The 19553-nt window shown below is 32.4% G+C and overlaps 1 protein-coding gene across 6 annotated transcripts in view; it reads right to left on the reverse strand.

Annotated features, from left to right (window-relative positions):
- Positions 1 to 1346: 1346 nt before the first annotated feature.
- The window catches only part of LOC130447327 (transmembrane protease serine 11G-like), a 43569-nt gene continuing 25362 nt past the window's right edge, over positions 1347 to 19553 (reverse strand). For 4 of the 6 annotated variants that reach the window (XM_056784085.1, XM_056784086.1, XM_056784088.1 and 1 more), the window contains exons 6-9: positions 18444 to 18611; positions 14349 to 14555; positions 4778 to 4939; positions 1347 to 2356 (exon numbers count right to left, since the gene is read on the reverse strand). In XM_056784085.1, coding sequence (XP_056640063.1) covers positions 2139 to 2356; positions 4778 to 4939; positions 14349 to 14555; positions 18444 to 18611 — 755 coding nt within the window. In that variant the 3' untranslated portion in view covers positions 1347 to 2138. The remainder of the gene's footprint in view (positions 2357 to 4777; positions 4940 to 14348; positions 14556 to 18443; positions 18612 to 19553) is intronic. The other 2 variants (XM_056784091.1, XM_056784089.1) reach the window with 2 other exon arrangements.

Raw genomic sequence — 19553 nt, forward strand, 5'->3', positions numbered from 1 at the left:
AATAAAACTGCATATTATTTAGTGTTTACAAGAAGAAAAAAATTGGTTAAGTCGGTAAAGTAGAATCGGTTTTAGGGGCGTTTCTTATAATAATGTCATTTAATTAGTTTACATAATTTATCAAACGAATGCCTCAAAAAAAACCTGGAAATGATTTATCCCCATAGATGTACCCTAAACGATTTCTGCGGTATGGTCAAAGGCCATTCTTATTAGGACACCCGGTACGTAATAAATCAAGTCAGATAACTTTTTAATTGTTCGCGTTTTGTATTACGCTACCTCAGTTTTGTCTTTATGTCTGGGTTCGTGCTATTGTATTTCTACTGAATATAGTAATATAAAGTTCAAAATAAGTTTTGAATGATCAACTCAAGATTTCTTTCGAGTCGTCTTATATATGTGGGGCCATAAAGACATCTTCGAATTTAAGGTAACCGCCACCTATTTGTCTTCGCCTCTGGTACGAATTTAGTCTACTCCGTTCCTCATGAACTGTGTCATCTATATGCATCATCTCGTGAGAAACATCATTTCAGTTTTTACCTTAGAGAGTTGGAGACCGTAAATACTTTCTACGCCCATGTCTGTAAACGTCAAAAATCGCACGTAGTGAGATCTCATAACATACACGTGCGTTTTGAGAAGAAAATTTAAACTTCTGGATTTAATTAAATTACAATAAAATATTGATTTACGTAGGACTTTTTTTTTTCTATTTACACTAATTTAGTCAATAAAAAATCATAAAAACTTTTAGCATTAGCGAGATATATTTAGGATTGAAAGAGTGATGCCCCTTAATATAGACAGCACATTATGCAATTTCTTTAAAAATAGGACACGTTTTCTTAAGTAGCATGCTATGAATGGGCGTAGAAAAAGTATAGTACGTTACACGAGTTGTAAGCCCATTACGCACTCATCAAATTTTTCACTTTATGCGTAATGGGTTACTTGAAATTCTTGTTACGTAATATACTAATACTATACTTATCTGTACCAAGTATTAATAAAGCATCAATCAAACTTGAACTGATAATAGCTACATAACTGGAAAACTTTTATACGCAATGTTTTTCACTTTGTCACTGACAACTCTAAGATTCGTTCTTCGCCTTCTAATAGATCTTCATCAGATCAACATTCAAAATCCAGGTCGTAAGGAAGTCTAATTTGGCATCCAGAAAGGATTTTGGCAGTACTTTCACTTTTAGACTATAGATTGAGGATCGATAAACCAATGCACATAGGAGTCCCCAGGCAACATTTACGTACATTCCCTTACTCACCACAATTCTCGTTCTGATCTCTCTAGCATACTTTTTATCAAATAAAAGATTTAGTCAAGTCAGTTTTATATATTTAATATTGAATATATTGAGAGAGGTATATGTTTTTCAAATACGCGCGAACTGTTGATAAAGAAAGAATAAACATCGGAATACCACTCTCTACCTCTCTGCTTTATTCTGATTGGATTGTCATTACTTTAAAGTTTCGAGTAATGGTAACGGTAAAGGAAGAGGCAAATGAAACAATTTCAATTACAAGCAGTTCTCCCTATCTTAAATTTCAACTGTATCACTTTATTCTTGAATGGTCCAAATTCCTTTTTCCAGTATATATTAGTCTACAGTCCTACAAAGTACATTAATAACAGAAAGTTTAGGTAAACATACAGGTCAAAAGAGTTTATGGCGATATTGTAAAAGTGAGGTTGAATATTGAAAAACAGCTAGAATTAGGTTATGTGGTACATCAGATACAACTGTTATCCTAACTGTCAAAAGATATAAGAATTCAATAGTTTCCTTAAGTCTGCTAGAATATTATAGAAATATCCTATAATGTACATTGATAATAGATAGTTTGGGTCTTGATTAGTTAATTTAACGACTATTAAGTATCTAGTATCTATATTTCAACAATAATTATTTTAAAACTTGTCGATATTAAAATTCTTCTTGTTTGCTATTTTATACCCCAAATACGGTTGCTCACATTCTTAAAACGAAGTGAGAAAAGCAAATTTTATCATTAAATCAGTGTTCCAAATAGAGGAGCTATATAAATTGAGTTGAAGAATATAGAAAGTCATTGAAAAATTATCACAAAAGTTAAAACACTATTTATTATCATTTATTATTAGAATTCATAATCTGTCGTATCCATGACAAGTGTTTAGCAACATCTGTAAAGATGATATATTGTGACGTATCGCATACTCCTTCGGTTTGTAATGCTACACCCACAGACACTAATCCTCTAATCTGCCAAATAGTATTTTGACCACTAGTTCCTCTTTTTGGAAATACCATTGATCCTCCTGAGTCACCATTGCACACCGAAGTACCTAGAATTGAACAAAGGAATAAATTAGCTTTACCCAAGGTCGAAGCTTCAACTGAATGTTCAATATACACAGAATAAAATACTAGGGTAAATAAATAGGACTGGTATTTCAATAAATAGTTCTTCACTTGTATTATATATTTCAATTTGTTTTTTTTTAGATTCTTAATAGTTATAAATTTACGAATATGGTGACCGTTTTTACTCAGCAAAATGTGAAACTAAGTTTTACAGGTTACACCTCAAGATAATCATAATGAAATTGATCGGACATGTCCTTTTGGAGCCCTACTTTGTTTCTTTGTAAATGTATTTACTGTTACTGAAAAGTGCAATCCATGGCGTCAACTGTCTGATGTAAACTTATTATTTTAATATTTTTGTGTGTTTTTAAAACTGAGTGATCATTTATTATCTATTCTCCAGTACCAAATCTTGTCTACTATACTGAAACGAATTCTAATTTTTATGTTCCACAATATAAATTATGGCTTTCCCTATACATCACAAACACATGACTACTATATTCTAGAAATATATATGGTGAACATTTGGCATACACCTATAGTAAACTCAAATATACAGTATATACATTCCACCTCCCCACCTTCATCTCGTTTATATTTACATTGTAGCTAACGTATATTCCAGAAATATACATAATATATATTTGGAATAAACTATGAGAATAATTAAAAATCTAGGGTATTTTATAGGTATGTACTGTTGTATGTACAAACAATGGTTCCCTAGGCCATCCCTGTTCAGCTACTATGGAATATTTCAAAATTCGGCGAAATCGCTCGGCGATTTTCGGGCGGCGTCTTTCACATTTTTTATAAATGTCAGAAGTCGTTTGATATTCATTTATATATAATTTTTTAGTAGCAGGCGATTTATTCACAGTATTTCTTCTAAAGAATTTCTATTCTATTTATTTATTTGTTTTGTTTCTTTTTGTTATAGAACTTTGTAGATTTATATATATATATATATATATATATATATATATATATATATATATATATATATATAAATTATTTGTGCAGTTAGTTCAGTTATAAATAAATAGTCATAGTGAAAATAACGATTTAGTAAAAGTATTCTCAGAAATTATTTAAGTGATATTTATAAGTGAATTATTAAGTGTATTGTATAGTATGTAAATAAATTAAGAACGTAAGAGACGGTGTTTATTAATTCACCCCACGAAGAGTGTGAATAAATTAGAAAAACATTAATTAGTGTAAGGTGTGGAGTATTGTGAATCAATAGTGACGTAAGCATGGCGAAGAGACTTGGTGACCTGAAAGTGATGGAACTGAAATCCGAAGCTGTAGAATCGCGAATCGGAAACGTCCGGTAAAAAGAACGAATTAGTAGAAAGAATTAAAGTGGCTCTGGTAGGTGACGTTCACATTAATCTCGTCAATTTCTGAAATGAAGAACGATATTTCAACTATTAAAAATGATATTTCTGCAAATATTGAGGAGGAGATATTTATCATGAAGGAGGACTTCGAACAGGTGAAGAAGGGGTTGGAGTGGCGAAATAGTCACGAGTATCTAGACCTATATCCTATCGCAGATGAAGAAGAGAAGGCAGAAGCGTGACGAAATTCTTAAAGAGTAGAAAGTAGACATTGCCAACTTTTCCGATTTGCTTATCCATAAGCTCCAGAAAACATGATGGAATGTTTGGGCATCCAGGCATTCATTGACGGCCTGCGCGATCATGATATGCAGTGGACGCTTCGATTAACCCATCTAAAAACCTTAGTAGATGCCCTGACTGCTGCTATTGAATAGGATGCAGCCACGAAGGCCACCGCATATAACGGGAATACAACCATACAAGAAGAAGATGACAAAGATAAATTGGACCAGATCGTCAACTTGTTGAGAGGTATGATTAACAAGAAGCCGAGAGAGAGAGAGAGAGAGAGAGAGAGAGAGAGAGCAAACGTCGGAATTGTGGTAAACCAGGGCAAGCACGAAGATCGTGTAGACAAAGTCCAGTCACAGGGAAAATAAGATCGAAATGCCTACAAGGGGGCAGCACCGAACCAGGATCAGAAGCTTGCCTTCTTCTACTATTGTCACCAAAAAGCCAACACCTTGTCTAGACGGCCGTACTCATCACAAGAATCAAAGAATATTAAGAGAATGATAAGATTACATTGTACAGCAAGATCAAGAGATGGAAGCAACATGAATAAATTTTAATAAGATTTATTTTATATCTATACTAGGTAAACAACATTGCTCTTTATAAATGTTTATGATGGACTAGTTCAATTCACTTCTGGCTAGGATAAGAAAATATAAAGTTTTATTTTATTTATGCATAATTTCAAATATTCCAGTTGGTTTCAATATTTCATCCCGTGGAAATATCAATTGTTTTCTAAAGACTACTCACCATTTCTAAAACCAGCACAATAATTCTTCTCAAAGGTGAAACGTGAAAAAAATTCTCTGTTTGAATATATACACTTAATTGTCGAAACTATGGGCATTTTTGCTTGCATTAATTTTTCTGAGAGAGCTCTTTTTTCATTGAATCCCCATCCTATTACTGTTCCTAAAAACAAAAAGTTAATCAAAATATTTAATCTGTATGGAATTAATAACACTGGCCGACAAGATTTTCGTAACACAGGCGAGACCTTTACTTTTAAATTGGAAATATGGACGGGTATTTATAGATATTTATAGATAATAGAAAAAATATTTATTAAGCCCTAACAGGTACTATTTTTCAATAGCTTAATTATCCCTATTTACATTAGCAGGTAGGTAATTTTATAAAGGGGCGGCTAATATCGGTAAATTTTATGGCCGAAAAAATACCTGAACTGAATAATAAACATATAAATAATATTAAAAATTAGAATTCAGTTGAGTTTCTTAGTAAGTAGTTCTCTGTTCATAGTGCAGAAAGGGATTATAAAGACGAAAATTTCTAGATGAACGCGCCGCAGTTGCAAAACTTCTGACAAATTTTCCTATATTTGTGGAGAATTTATGGTGAAATTGCGAACCAGGCCATTTTCCGAAAATGTGAAAAAAGCCTATTTAAAATATTTTGGTACTATAATTGGAGACCAAGACAAGCAGTGGGCCCCCCACGCGTGCTGTATTAGTTGTAGCATGTCATTGGTGAAGTGGATGAATGGGAAGGAAAAAAGCATGCCTTATGCAATTCCTATGATATGGCAGGAACCTATTAACCATTTTGATGACTGCTATTTTTGTCTAGCAAAGACTGAATGTTATTCTAAGAAAGGAAAGCACAAGATCGAGTATCCAAATTTGCAGTCTGCTATACGAACTGTTCCCGATAACGAAGATTTACCAGTGCGGATTGAGCCTTTAGGTCTGCAAAATATTGTTTTAGAAGATACTGGAGACGACGTAACATCAGGAAGCTCGGAAGAACAATGCACCGATCCTATTTTTACTCCAAGTACCAGTTCCGGCGAGCCACATTTGATTGTTCAAAGTGAGGTGAATTATTTAGCACGTTATTTGGGAAGCAACAGTCGGAACTTCTTGCTTCCCGTCTTAGGGAATAGAACTTTTTAGCCAAAGAGACAAAAATTACGACCTTTAGGAAAAGAAATGCTACATTTTCTGCATTCTACAATATGGATAATTTGGTTGTGTGCGTGTACCGATATTGATGGTCTAATGAAGGAACTTAATATTGAGCATAATCCCAGTGAGTGGCGCCTATTTATTGACTCATCTAAATACAGTTTAAAAGGACTGTTATTACACAATGGAAATTTAAAACCGTCTATACCAGTTTATCATTCTATGAAGATGAAAGAAACTTAAGAAAATATTCCACTTCCACATATCTGTCACTTATTCAACAAGTATAAGTGGAAGATATGTGGGGACCTGAAGGTGACTGGAATTTTAATGGTACTTCAGGGAGTGTTTATGAAACATTGCTGTTTTCTTTGTCCATGGGACAGTCGGGCAATCAACACTGTGTAAAAAAAATTGGCAAGCAAGAAGTGAGTTTCAACCGGGGTCTCAAAATGTTAAGTTTATACCCCTTGTAGATACAAAAATGTTCTTCTGCCCCTCCTTCACATTAAACTTGGATTGATGAAGAACTTTGTAGAGGCTGTGGATAAAGAGGGTGATGGATTCAATACGTTAGAGAAGTCTTTCCCCAGTTGATTGATGGATTGATTAAAGGAAGGTATTTTTATTGGGCCACAAATGAGAAGATTGCTGGACGATGACAATTTTGAAAAAAAGCTCAACAGACAGGAGCTTGTTAGGTAGGCATTTGTTAGTGTAGTGAGGGGATTTTTGGGCAACAATATGGATCCAAACTACCAACAGTTAGTTGATGAACTTCTAGACGCCTCCAAATCCCTTGGTACTCGAATGTTATTGAAAATTCATTTTCTCCATTACCATCTGACATTGTTTCCCGAAAATTTGGCAGCTGTCAGTGATGAGCAGGGTGAAAGGTTCCACCAAGATATTAGAACAATAGAAATTCAGTATCAAGGATTATGGGGTTCGGCCATGATGGGTGATTACTGTTGGTTTTTGAAAAGAGAACGTGCAACCCTCATAAAAGGAAAAAGTAGAGCTAATTGATAGTTAAAGTGATTTTTTTTGTTTTCAATAGATGTGAGGCATATTTATTAGATGTAAGCTGTAAATATTGTCAATATATACGATTTAAAACACGCCAAATTATTTTTTTAATAAATATTAAATATTTTACCAATGAATATGGTTCTATAAATGTAACTTAAAAACCTCACGTTACGTTACAAATATTTTTTTTCATATTTTCATATTTGTATAAGTTCATTTTATCATAATATGCTATTCGTTCTTGTGTTACTACTAAAAATTTTTTTGTACACCAGTATAATTAATATTCATTCACAGTTCAACTTCCATATGTGTTTATTATTTCTGATTTTTAGTTTTGCTTGAAATGACGAACTTCTACAGATTATTGAATTAATAGGTCAACTTTCATAATATGCATAATTGTTAGTCTAACAACAATCATTACTGAACTAACCTCAACATTGGTTTTTCAATGTCTTCGTAAATTCGTAAATTGTATTTCTTCGATATTAGATATTTTATATTACAAATAAGATCTCGGACGAGGTACGGTTTTCAATTCAAATATTCTAGTGCATTCTAATGACAAAAGATCACAATCTTCGACAATGTTCAAATCTAGAGCTTTGCTGTTTAGGTTTTAGAGCTATTTATTAAAAATGTAAAAAAGACATCTAATCACGGCCCAAAACTTGATTTTAATAGATGTATGTGAAACTGTGTAACAAAAATTACTTGATAGCACTTACATACTCTGGTGACCACTTGAGATAGCTGAAAATATAGTAACATCGCGGGTGTACTAAATATTGATTCCACTAATGCAATCTTATCGTTATTTAAATCTATTGAATTTTACCATAATTAGTATGAATAGTATGGACAACTTTGTTAAACATTGTGCCTCAAAAGGCAAGAGAATCCAATAAGAAGACAAAAAGCTTTCGTAAAAAACAAAAAATTCAACTGAAAAAATCTAAGAGACATCTGGGAAACTAATATCATTAGATCTAACACTACGACAATGCAATTAGAAATAGAATTAGTAGCTAAACTATTAACAAAAAATGAGTAAGAGGCAGCATAATCTGCTACCCGCATAAAATTTTATTGGCAAATGAACATTGAAGTGTGTTTAAAAAAATCGTTTCATGAAAAATAACGGAAAAACCAGCTATATTAAAGTGAACAAGAAAATGGGGAGAAACTAAACAGATCAGTTATAGAGTTGATGCAGGAATAACAATAGCCAATTGATTATGATATATAATAATAAGTAAGCTAACCTACACTTTATCGACTTTGGCGCTCCTCAACATTTTAGACACACACAACAAACAAGCTAAAGTTTGTATATACATACTAACATTAATTTATGCTTATGATGTTGGCATTGTATACATTCCACATCCACTCAGAATAATGTTCAGAGATGGTTAAAATAATTGAGACTTGAAAACAGTTGTATTTTGTACAAGAACAACTAGGTAAAATGTTTCGGCTTATTGTTCGAAAATCATATCGTATTTATTAAATGAAATTTTATCTTAGATTCTAAAACGAAATTCAATATGCTACTGTAGATGGATCCTAAAGGGTATCCAGCATATTCCTTCGAAAATCGTCAAAGAAGCAATCAATGCAAAATGAAAGCCAATCAATTAAACGTCATCTCTATCAGTAGTGTACAAAAGTAACACCCGACACCATATACGAATATAAACGTCAAGACATATAGTCTAGTCATTTTAGGTATTTTAAATCCCAAAGCGGAAAAATTTCCGAATGAGCTGAATTTTTGTATAAACCTTTATTACGGTTTTGTAATGAAGATGTGAAAAATCGACTTCTATATTGTACCGGCTAAAAAAAGTTATAGAGGTCACGAAAATCAGTTTTTCGCAAATATCTCGCGATCTATTGCTCGGAGGTTAATAGCGGTTATTATAGAAATTGTTCCTAGTAGAATTATCTACAAAAAAGTTTCTTGCATTTTTCAATAAAATCAACAGTTTTCGGAGTTGAGCGCTGAGAATGCGACTAGACTCACATATGACATTGCATACCGTACACCAAGGCGTAAACTGTATTACTTTTTAATATACTTATCCTATAGAGGTTTAGAAACTTATTAAAATCTACTATAACTTATCCAAATGTTCCTCACTGGTAGATTTTTTTATATAAAAAGCAAGGATAAACCCTATTACACTCAAGTAATTCGAGAAGTGACTGCCGTGTGGAGATGCCAAGCTGTATGTAGCTGATTCTGCAGACTTGTACTTTTCCAAAGAAATGAGTCCCGATAAATTGAATTTCTGGGTGTCTACAGGCGAAGTCGGTGTTCATAATCCACGTCTGCCTATCGAATAGGTCTTTGTAAAAACTGCTCTAGACGGAATTATGTTAGCATTTGCCGTGGTAGTATCGGTAAAAAAGAGTCAGGTCGGTGATCTCTTCTATGCTCTAAGCTGCTCAAGTTTCTGGTCAACTCTGGATCGTCTATAAATCGAACTGCTCTCTTCTGTATTGAGAAAGCATCTTTAGGGTACGGTTAAGACGAATCTGTGCCTCGTACAGGATTTCAAGATGTTTCGTATGTCATTGTTACGAAACCCGTCTCTTTATACCTGCTACTGCTTATCGGACTACGTCATTCAAGAAATAATTTTCAATTTAACTTGAGTGTTATATACGTTATTTTAGTTGTTTCAATGGGTCATAATGGGTGATACGTACACACATATACTTGATAAACCTACATCATTTATTTTCAAAAAACAATGAAAAAACAATGTTATAACATAATATACTCGACTGATTGCGTTAACAAGTATCCACATTGCTGTGCCATGATGTGTTACAATTTCAGCACTTTTGGGGGGAGGAAAATTCATGAAGATGCTTGAGAAAGCACCTAGTGTAAATAATTTTGCAAAAATATTCCAACAAGAATTGCTCTTGGGATGTCATTGTCAATGCTGGAATACATTTTCCACTAGCAATATACGCTTCCCAAATTCAGAACAATCGATAGATAATTACTGCAACAAAACAAAGTACAGCAGTGAAATTTCCTTTACCTTACTTCTTCAGCAAAGCAGATTTATTGAGTATATACAGTGCTTTTCAGATAAAAGTATCCACCTTTAATAACTTTTGTAATACTGGTATTTAGAAAAAATCCAAAAACACGTCAATTTATGTTGGAAGGGGCAAGCATTATGGCTTATTTAAACTTACTGGAAAAACCACCCCCTCACCCCTAGCAGCATCCCCTTTATTTTTTTAAATTACTTTTCATATTTTTTATGTAAAATTTGGATACTCCTCTTTGAGCTGATTTCAAAAATGTATAATACTTGTAGGTTAAAGTGGTTAGTTTATGAGAGAAACAATTTTTCTTTTAAGAGCACAAATTTTACTTATTATTTACTTTCACCTTATTTGCCTGTACTAAAATGGGTTGTACAACAGTTCAAACTCTTTAATCTTTTTAATTGTGCTATTTATTCTACTTAAAAAATCCAAACAACAAAAAACTCTACTTTTTATTAAAGTTTGACATTGTCAACTAGAATTTGTAGTCACTATTGATAGTGTAATTTGATACATTATTTATTTTGTTTCTCTGAAATGGTTTACTCTTGGCAAGAAAGAATTGAAATTGTAGGTTTATACTACCAAAATAATAATTGTGCAAGAGCTACTGCTAGAATATTTAACGAATTACATGACGGAAGACATGCAACTCATAAGTATGTAATTCAACTGATGGAGAAATTTACCACAACAGGGTCTGTTTGCAATAAAGTGCATAAGCGAGAGGGACTCGTATATAACGAAGCAATCCAAGTGGCAATTTTAGGGCAAGTCAGCTTAGAGGCTCAACAACCCCAATCGTTGTCAACAATAAGTAGAGCGATCGGTGTTTCATCTTCTACAGTTTTCCGAGTTCTACATAAATTCAAGTACCACCCATACAAAGTTAAGTTGGTGCACGAGTTGAATGAAGATGATTTTGATCGTCGTCTAGAGTTTTGCGAATCAATGACGCAAATTATCAATAACAATCCACAATTGTTAAACAATATTTGCTTTTCTGATGAATGCTCATGGTCATTAAATGGCTTAGTAAGTAGGCATAATTGTAGATATTGGGCTGAAAGTGATCCACATATTATGTGTGAATTCCATACACAACATCCCCAAAAGTTAAACGTTTGGTGTGGTATCCTAGGTGACCACATTGTCGGACCTTTCTTCATCAACGGAAATTTAAATGGTGAATCATATCTTGAGTTACTCAGGGAAGGGGTTGACCCACGTATTACAACAATAATAGAAAATGATGATAACCTTTCCGAAGATTTCCTGGTATTTCAACAAGACGGAGCTCCCCCACACTATGCTATGCCTGTCCGACAATTTTTAAACGAAACATTCCCCGCTCGTTGGATAGATAGAAGGGGGCAGATGATGGAGTGGCCACCTAGGTCACCGGATTTAACACCCCTAGACTTCTTTTTATGGGGGTATTTAAAAACAAAAGTTTATGCTACCCAACCAGAATCTCTGGATGATTTACGAGAGAGGATAGAAAATGAATGTCGACAATTAAATCCAGCCGTATTAAGCAATGTCAGAGAGGCATTTCAAAATAGATTATACCATTGTATGGAAGTGAATGGTACTCATTTTGAACACTTATTGTAACTTCATAATAAATAGCACAGTTAAAAAGATTAAAGAGTTTAAACTGTTGTACAACCCATTTTAGTACAGGCAAATAAGGTGAAAGTAAATAATATATAGTATATATATATATATATATATATATATATATATATATATGCAGTGGGGTTGGGAGTTAAAATATAATATACCACATCCAATAACGACTTTATTACTATCAGCACCCAATTATCTACTGAACACAATCTTTTGTAATTGTACGAAAGGTTATGGCGGCAATGTGGGTGCAAAAAATAATTTGGATTGAGGTGTTCAAAAGTTTATGGACATTGGTGTGGTCACTCATGCTTGAACGCGTGGTCAACAAATTATGGAAATGATGAAGATGTAGATGTCAATTTAGAAATTAGTCCACTTGACGTTTTGTCAGCAACTATTACTGATAGAGAAAATAAAGATATCGACAATGAATAAGAAAAAATTATATACTAAAGTTTATTTGTGTTTTTTTTTTGGTATTCTACTGAATTCCAATAACAAATTATTTAATCTTGAATAAGAAAACCTTTTATTGAATATTATGGAGTATGTGTCATGTCATGTAAGAAAACGCGCCTTGTATTTTACCTTGTAGGTGGTGAGGAAACGAGTGCATCGTCATAATATAGTCGATTTTTCAGCGCTCTACTACGAAAACAGTCGATTTTACAGAAAAATGCAGCGAATATTTTTTGTTAATAATTTTATTAGGAACCATTTTTATAATAACTGCTAGTGATCTCCGAACAATAGATCACGAGATATTTTCGAAAATCTGATTTTTGTCACTTGTCACCTTTATAACTTTTTTAGGGTGATTGGACTACTATGAAAATCAAAAGTGATTCTTGTAAAACATTTCACGTATTCGTTTGGCATGATTACTCATAAAATTAAATAAACCTACCAGAAAAGTGAATTTTTATATTTGTGTTAGATCGTTCATGTGTCATAAATACAGTATCCAAAAATATTTTATTACATATTTCTGCCGATTCTTTCACAAATATTCAAGTTGTGTGAGACAATATGAAAATTATATTATGTAGTTTCATTATAAACTCTACTTAAACACCTCTATAAAAATAAATTATACTATTTGGTAAATATACATTTAACTAACTTTTTCTCATGAAACTTAACCTCTTGACGGCGGAAAAATTGCATGCAATTTCCCAAGTTCTTGTATAGCTCCGATTTCACTATTAAAATAATGTTTCCTAATACTACCTACTTTTTGGCATAATTGAAATATGGATTGTAGCAATTGGATGGTATAATTCTAATTATTTTAGAGCTCAAATTTCCACATTTGATAGCAGTATTTTCTCTTAATAGTACAGGCAAATCAGGCAATTTTGAGCTAAAACCATGATCCAAATTGGGCGGTTTTGATTTTCTATAATCTGGGAGGTTTTGGGATCATGAATAAATATATTCAAGGCATGGATTTTCGAAATTTTGGAACTAGAAACTCAAAAAAATTTTGAAACGCGAATGACTCAAAAACTATGAGGATTTCGAAAAAACTACTTTTACAAACTATGTAGAGTACAAAATTCTCTAAAAAAAATATCCCAGGTATTTGTACCTAGCCTCAGAATTTTCACAAACTGCCGGGACAAAAAATGTGAAGCACAACATTCTGTACAAGAAAGGTTTCAATTTTTTCCTAATCTCAAAATTCCCATTATAAAATGTGTTTGAACGCTCAAGAATATTTTCAATCACGAATAACTCGAAAACGTAGAGAAAGAGAAATTATTACAAAGTCTGTGAATATTGAAATAGTAATCAACCGAGAACGAAGATAGTGTTCAAGATCGTGTTTAATAAAAGTTAGCTCATTTGAAGCCAAGAAGTAGTTCACATGTGTTATATACATGAGAATATTAATAATAACACGAACGACAAATCTCGTCTTAGATTTGCTAGTTTATATGGCGAGTGATCGAAACTATCCATTGAAACTTCAAGTGCTTATGTTGCCAATAACCTCTTCATCTCGCAAGATTTTCGAAAATTTTCTAAATCGAAAATTATGCTAGCTTACCCGAGTAGAAAATGAAGATCTTAACTTTCATGACTCATTTTGATTTTTTGAAAACGGAGTAGTTTACTAAGAGTTAGAGCAGTTCCAATGTGCGCCTGGAACGTAAATTGACTTTAATCCGCACTGGCGGGAATACACGAGCGGATGCCCCGGCTTTCAGTGTTGAGGGGGATTTACTCAGAAATAGTGGCTACAAGGAAAAAATAACTAGAGACCTTTTTTGTTTCAAGTTTCAAATTGCGAAAACCCCTGCCCGTAATTTTGTTAAGAGCTGCTAGGTTTATTCAGTAACCGAAAAAGAATTTCGAAAATCAGAGGCAGAGTCTCGAGTTTAATCCCATTTTACCTGTACTATAAGCAGTTTTTAACGGAAATAAAATTGTAAACATATATCACTAAATTTATAGAACTGACGGAGATCATTAAAATTTTCACATATTTATTAACGCAAAGCAAGGATTAACGTTAAAAAAATATGCGATAATTGCATACCTATTAAGAAAAAGACAATTTACGAGTGAAAGAAAATTAGTCTAATCAACTAAATAAAGTTTTACATTACATAGTTTTATTGTACTAATAAAATATATACCTTCTTTATTTGTCAAATATTCCAAATTAGTATCACCTTCCCATAGACAGACAGGTCTAACAAAGTCTGTTATCTCAATTGGTCTGGATAGTTTGAGAATAGCAATATCATTGTAGAAAGTAGATGAATTGAAATCAGGATGTATTCGAATATTTTCCACATCTCTGTCTTGTGTTTCGGCACCAAAAGATTTCAAGTTATATTTTCCTATAATATTTATAAAAAAATACATTATCTAAATCGAAAATATTTAAATAAAGAAAATATAACAATAAAAATATATTTCTCGACTTGCATTCCTCAGAAATGATTAGATAAATAAATTCTCTGTGAAATATTACTAATTACTAATAACGTGGAGGTATCAAGACTACAGTTTGAATCAAGATGATTGAAGATGATAATTTATAGAATACGATTTTTCTCCAAAATTGTGATATTTCTAATATATTCAAACTAATGGTTAGGACTAGGAAACAAATCTAATGGTAAGAAGACGAATCCAAGTCTTTCTTGGTATTTCAACGATTCTAAACGGAATAGCTGGAATAAAAAATTACTAATAAAATTGATTACAATTAGCTCTGAACACCATCTTATAAATCAATATAAATTTGTGAAAATGATCATAAAGTTCCAGGTAGCAATGATATAGTGATAAAAAAGTCACATACTTATCAAGGACTTATCCTTGATTATTATTAAGCTGAATCAAGTTGTGAATATAATACAAGATAGAGATTTTTGAAAACTATACATGATCATGATCTATGTGTGTAGTCTTTAGGATAGAACTGAAACTGAAAAACTGAAAAATATTTGGGATTTGCTCGGTAAAAAATAAAACGCCAATAAAGTGCGTGAAAAAAAATATAGAATTTTTTACAATTTTGTCGTAACTACTTGCAACATTATATTGAAATTTTATATGAATATGTTTTTGAAGCTGATACATCCAATGAATTTGTTTTGATGTCTGACTTTTATTGAGGGCGCTAGTTACACGGTTCATACCCAGTAGTATTGAACATAACTTTTTCAATATTACATTTATAAAGCAAAATATCAAGTGGACTTGAACATCATTGAATTTTAAACCAAAAAGGTACTCCTGATAAATCTTGATACTGCTAATCGTTTTCGGAATATTTTGATTAGAGACTTATAAATTAATAACCAAAGTATAAAGTATTGATAAAGTTATTAATTAATGAATTATTATTATTATTATTGTTAATTAGTAATCATTATGTGAATTGAAAATATTTTTGAACAGAAATAAATGTTTTGATCAATAACGATGTTTTTTGTTTAAACACGACAAACAGTAATGGGGTTGGGAAAGGCCTTCAGGACAGTAAGTTGCTACTTTTTGTTTCATTTTTTGCGTACTTTCTGTCATGACTTATCACGTTGTTGTGATAACAAGCATTATACCATTTTCTAGTCGTCCTCACTGGACCATCTTTACGTTTCAGCTCATGTTTAACGAGTGCTTTTCTGAAGTCAACCACAGATATTTCTTTGTTGGCCACTGTTTTATGTAAAATCATTGCATTTACAAGAGCAGTGTTTAGAAGCAATTCTACAGCTAATTTCTTAGGGGCCATCCATAAAGTACGTCACACGTTAATGGGGAGGAAGGGTATCACCGAAGTGTGACATCGTGTGACAAGGGGAATGGGGGGTAATAGTTTTGTGACGTCACATGTTGAAATTTAAAATACTAAAACGCAAAGTTTGGATGTGAATTGGAAATTTAAAAAATTTTATGAAATGTTGGACTTTATGTTGATTTTATTAAATTATTATTTAATAAAAATAAGTAAAAAATGAAAATAGCTGTTTTCTCTCGATTATTTTTAAATACATACATAAATTTAAAAAATGTGTGACGTCACATCAGGAGGGGGGGGGGTTATAAAAATGTGACAACCTGTGACAAGGACAAGGGGGGAAGGGTTCAAAAGTCCTAAAATTCGTGTGACGTACTTTATGGATGGCCCCTTATACCATGTAATTGGTTTTCTCAATGGCGATGAATAAGCAGTCATTTGATCCGACAAATCAATAGTACCCGTATTGTAGATGGTCAGATAATTGGACCTTTTATTTTTGATAACGCAATTAACGGAGAACGCTACCTAAATTTTATAAGGGATGAATTACCACTTCTTCTAGAAGATATATCAGTAGCAACTCATAGGTCTATGTTGTTTCAGCACGATGGGTGTCCGGCGCATTTCTCCAGACAAGTTAGAGAATTTTAAGATAATGCTTACCCTGATAGGTGACTAGGACGTGGAGGCCTATTTTTTGGCCAGCCAGGTCACCAGACTTAACCGTCTTAGATTTCTATCTCTGGGGTTGGATTAAAGACCTTGTTTGTGCAATTAGACCTACTACTAGAGATAAGATGATCGACAGAATACGAAAAGCCGTTCAGAGTATTTCGAGAGCAGAAATTTAAACTGTTGTTCAATCTACTCTTCAAAGAATAAACGGCAACATAAGTAATATTGACATAATAATTGAAACTATTATTAATAGAACAAGGAGAGACAATTTTGAGGAGTCAAAAAATGTTAAAATCCGTTCAGTCAAACCGGAGTAATTTATGTTTAAAGGAAAATGCTTAAAATTTAGACATATCTCGTAATACGAAAAAGATATCAACATGCTGTTTTTGCTAATCTGTTGCTAAATTGGTCTACTTTTATATTCCTCAATTAAAACTGCATTTTTCCATTTAACATTTTTCAAGATAGCTAGATTTAAAAAAATAAATAAATAGCCTATACGTTACTCATTAGGTTGTTTCGAAATTATAACTCTTACATTGGTAGAAAGGAACTCTCTTCATAAAAACTAAGTTTGCCTAGATATTTAAGTAGAACTGGACTTCCAGGCGTTTTTTCATAATAAAGTTCCCGCTTCCCCCCACCTCTTATTTGAAGAGATAGACTAAAACTTGTAAAATCAAATATATGCTAAATTTCTTGAAGATTACAATAATCATAGTTTAAATGCATCTTAATTAGGCAAAATTTGTAAATTATTCATTTTACAGTTTTTGGTATTTAATTACGCCCTCTGGCGGTGGACCTACAACTCTGTAGATAATTTCCAGGTTTTTCTCGAAGTCATTTTTGAAATAAATTTTTTTCCCCGAAGCTGTACTATAAACGGTTCCCGAGATATAATCGAGAGCTATTCTTATTGGAACACCCGGTACACAATCTATCTCCGAATACTGCAATACTTTGCCCAAATCAACAAATAGCAGTTAATTTGCAGCTTTATTTGTTCATCAAATTTTATTAAATACTATACATGTTCAATCACACTCATAATTCAATTTATAAATTAAAAATTAGACTAATTAAAATGTTGGAATGTTGTGCATGTTTTAAGTAGCTAATTTCCATCTGAACATAAGGGAGAAGTAGCAAAATCACATCGAGATCATAACTGAGATATTGAGAATATATAATCATTCAAATCAAAGTGGAGTTAAACACTATGTACGGGACTTTGCACCATCGTTTACAACCGTAAAATTTTGGACAGCTGCATTCAAAAGTGGCCGTATCAGCTTGACTGATGGCGAAACAGTTCCTCAAATTGGTATTGGACAACCGTCGGATTATGTATAAAGAAATAGAAGAGGCTATCGGCATATGAAAAGAACGTATTTGCCATATACTGACTTAAGAATTATACATACGTAAACTATCTACGTATTGGGTGCAGCATTGGATCACTACTCACTGCCCTTATTACTGCGGATTACGCAAATTACCCACCTTATTCACCAGAACTGGCCTCCAGCTAATTTTTTGTGTTTAGTAACCTTATGTTTCAAATTACAGGAGAGAAATTTTTATGAGACGCATATATAAAGTCTATTTTGAAGAGAAAAACGGCAACTATTCTTTAAAAATGTTAAAAATGCTAAAGAATCGATAGAATAAATGTTTAGACTTGAACGGTTGAAAATAAAAATATAACAAAAATGTCTTGTTTCTTATTTAGATCAGAAACTTCAAGTCTTTTATACAGCTGAAGAATATTACCATTTTCGGAAAACCTTACCTAAATACACTAATAAACTTTGAGGATCAACACTTGTTTTGCTACGAGCTTTTGTAACACAATGTGCCGCAGTTAAAATGTGATTTTCAGATATAACCGTTCCTCCGCATATATAAATTAGTTGAATTCCTTTGGTACGGTATATGGCAGCATGCCATGGCCATTCTCCTAGAAAAAAACAATATTTTTAGCTGACCATGAAAAATTTTCCATATGAGCAGATAACGTTTAAAACCAAATTGTTGTTAGCTATAATGGACCGTGAAAGAAAAAAGTTTAATTATTCATAAAAAATGGGACTCGATGAAAAGTATTATCAAAATACGTAAATAACCTTCCAAGTATTTACGTAGATTGAGATTTTTTGCATTCTAGTAATCAGTCGCGCAGCGTTGTATTGCACTTGGAGCATGATAGTTTTTATATTTTCTTGAATGTTATATGAATAAGTACATTCATTCGAGAATTAGTTTTTGGATTTTTTAGAGGATCGAGGATACTCCTGTATTTTTGACTATTCAGTAATAAATTTCTATATTACACTCATAACAAATTTTTAAGTAATCGAGATATGTGAGATTTATCCTAAATAATTAATAGCAGAAGCGGATGGATCTCATAAATTTTAATGCAGTAATTAATAAAATTATTTGATTATTATGCCACACAAAAAATAGTCGCAGTGAATAAGAAGTAATCTTTCGTATTTATTTATCAGTTAATGATAATTAACTTACTATGTATAAGTGTATAGGGATGTACTTATAATCGAAAGCATTGTATAGATAATGGAAGTACGCTTTATTTAGGTTAATAAAGAATTCTCTATTGAAGTAACGAATACATTTCAAATTAAAATTCGTGATAGCTGTCTAAACATAAAAAATAATTATTCATATTTTTACTATTAATTACGCGAGAATGTGCCACATATAAATGTGCAATAACCACTTTGAAATGAGCCTGATATTCAACATCGGTCTTATACTGGAATGCTAGTCGAAAAAATAAATCTGATGTAAATACTCGAAAAAGTTGTGGGTCAATTCCTCTACTTCTGTTTACTATGAATCTGCGCGTTTCTTTTCGTTTTAATTGTCTGTTGATTTC

Source organism: Diorhabda sublineata, chromosome 8 (genome assembly GCF_026230105.1).
Source record: "Diorhabda sublineata isolate icDioSubl1.1 chromosome 8, icDioSubl1.1, whole genome shotgun sequence".
NCBI classification, from domain to species: domain Eukaryota; kingdom Metazoa; phylum Arthropoda; class Insecta; order Coleoptera; family Chrysomelidae; genus Diorhabda; species Diorhabda sublineata.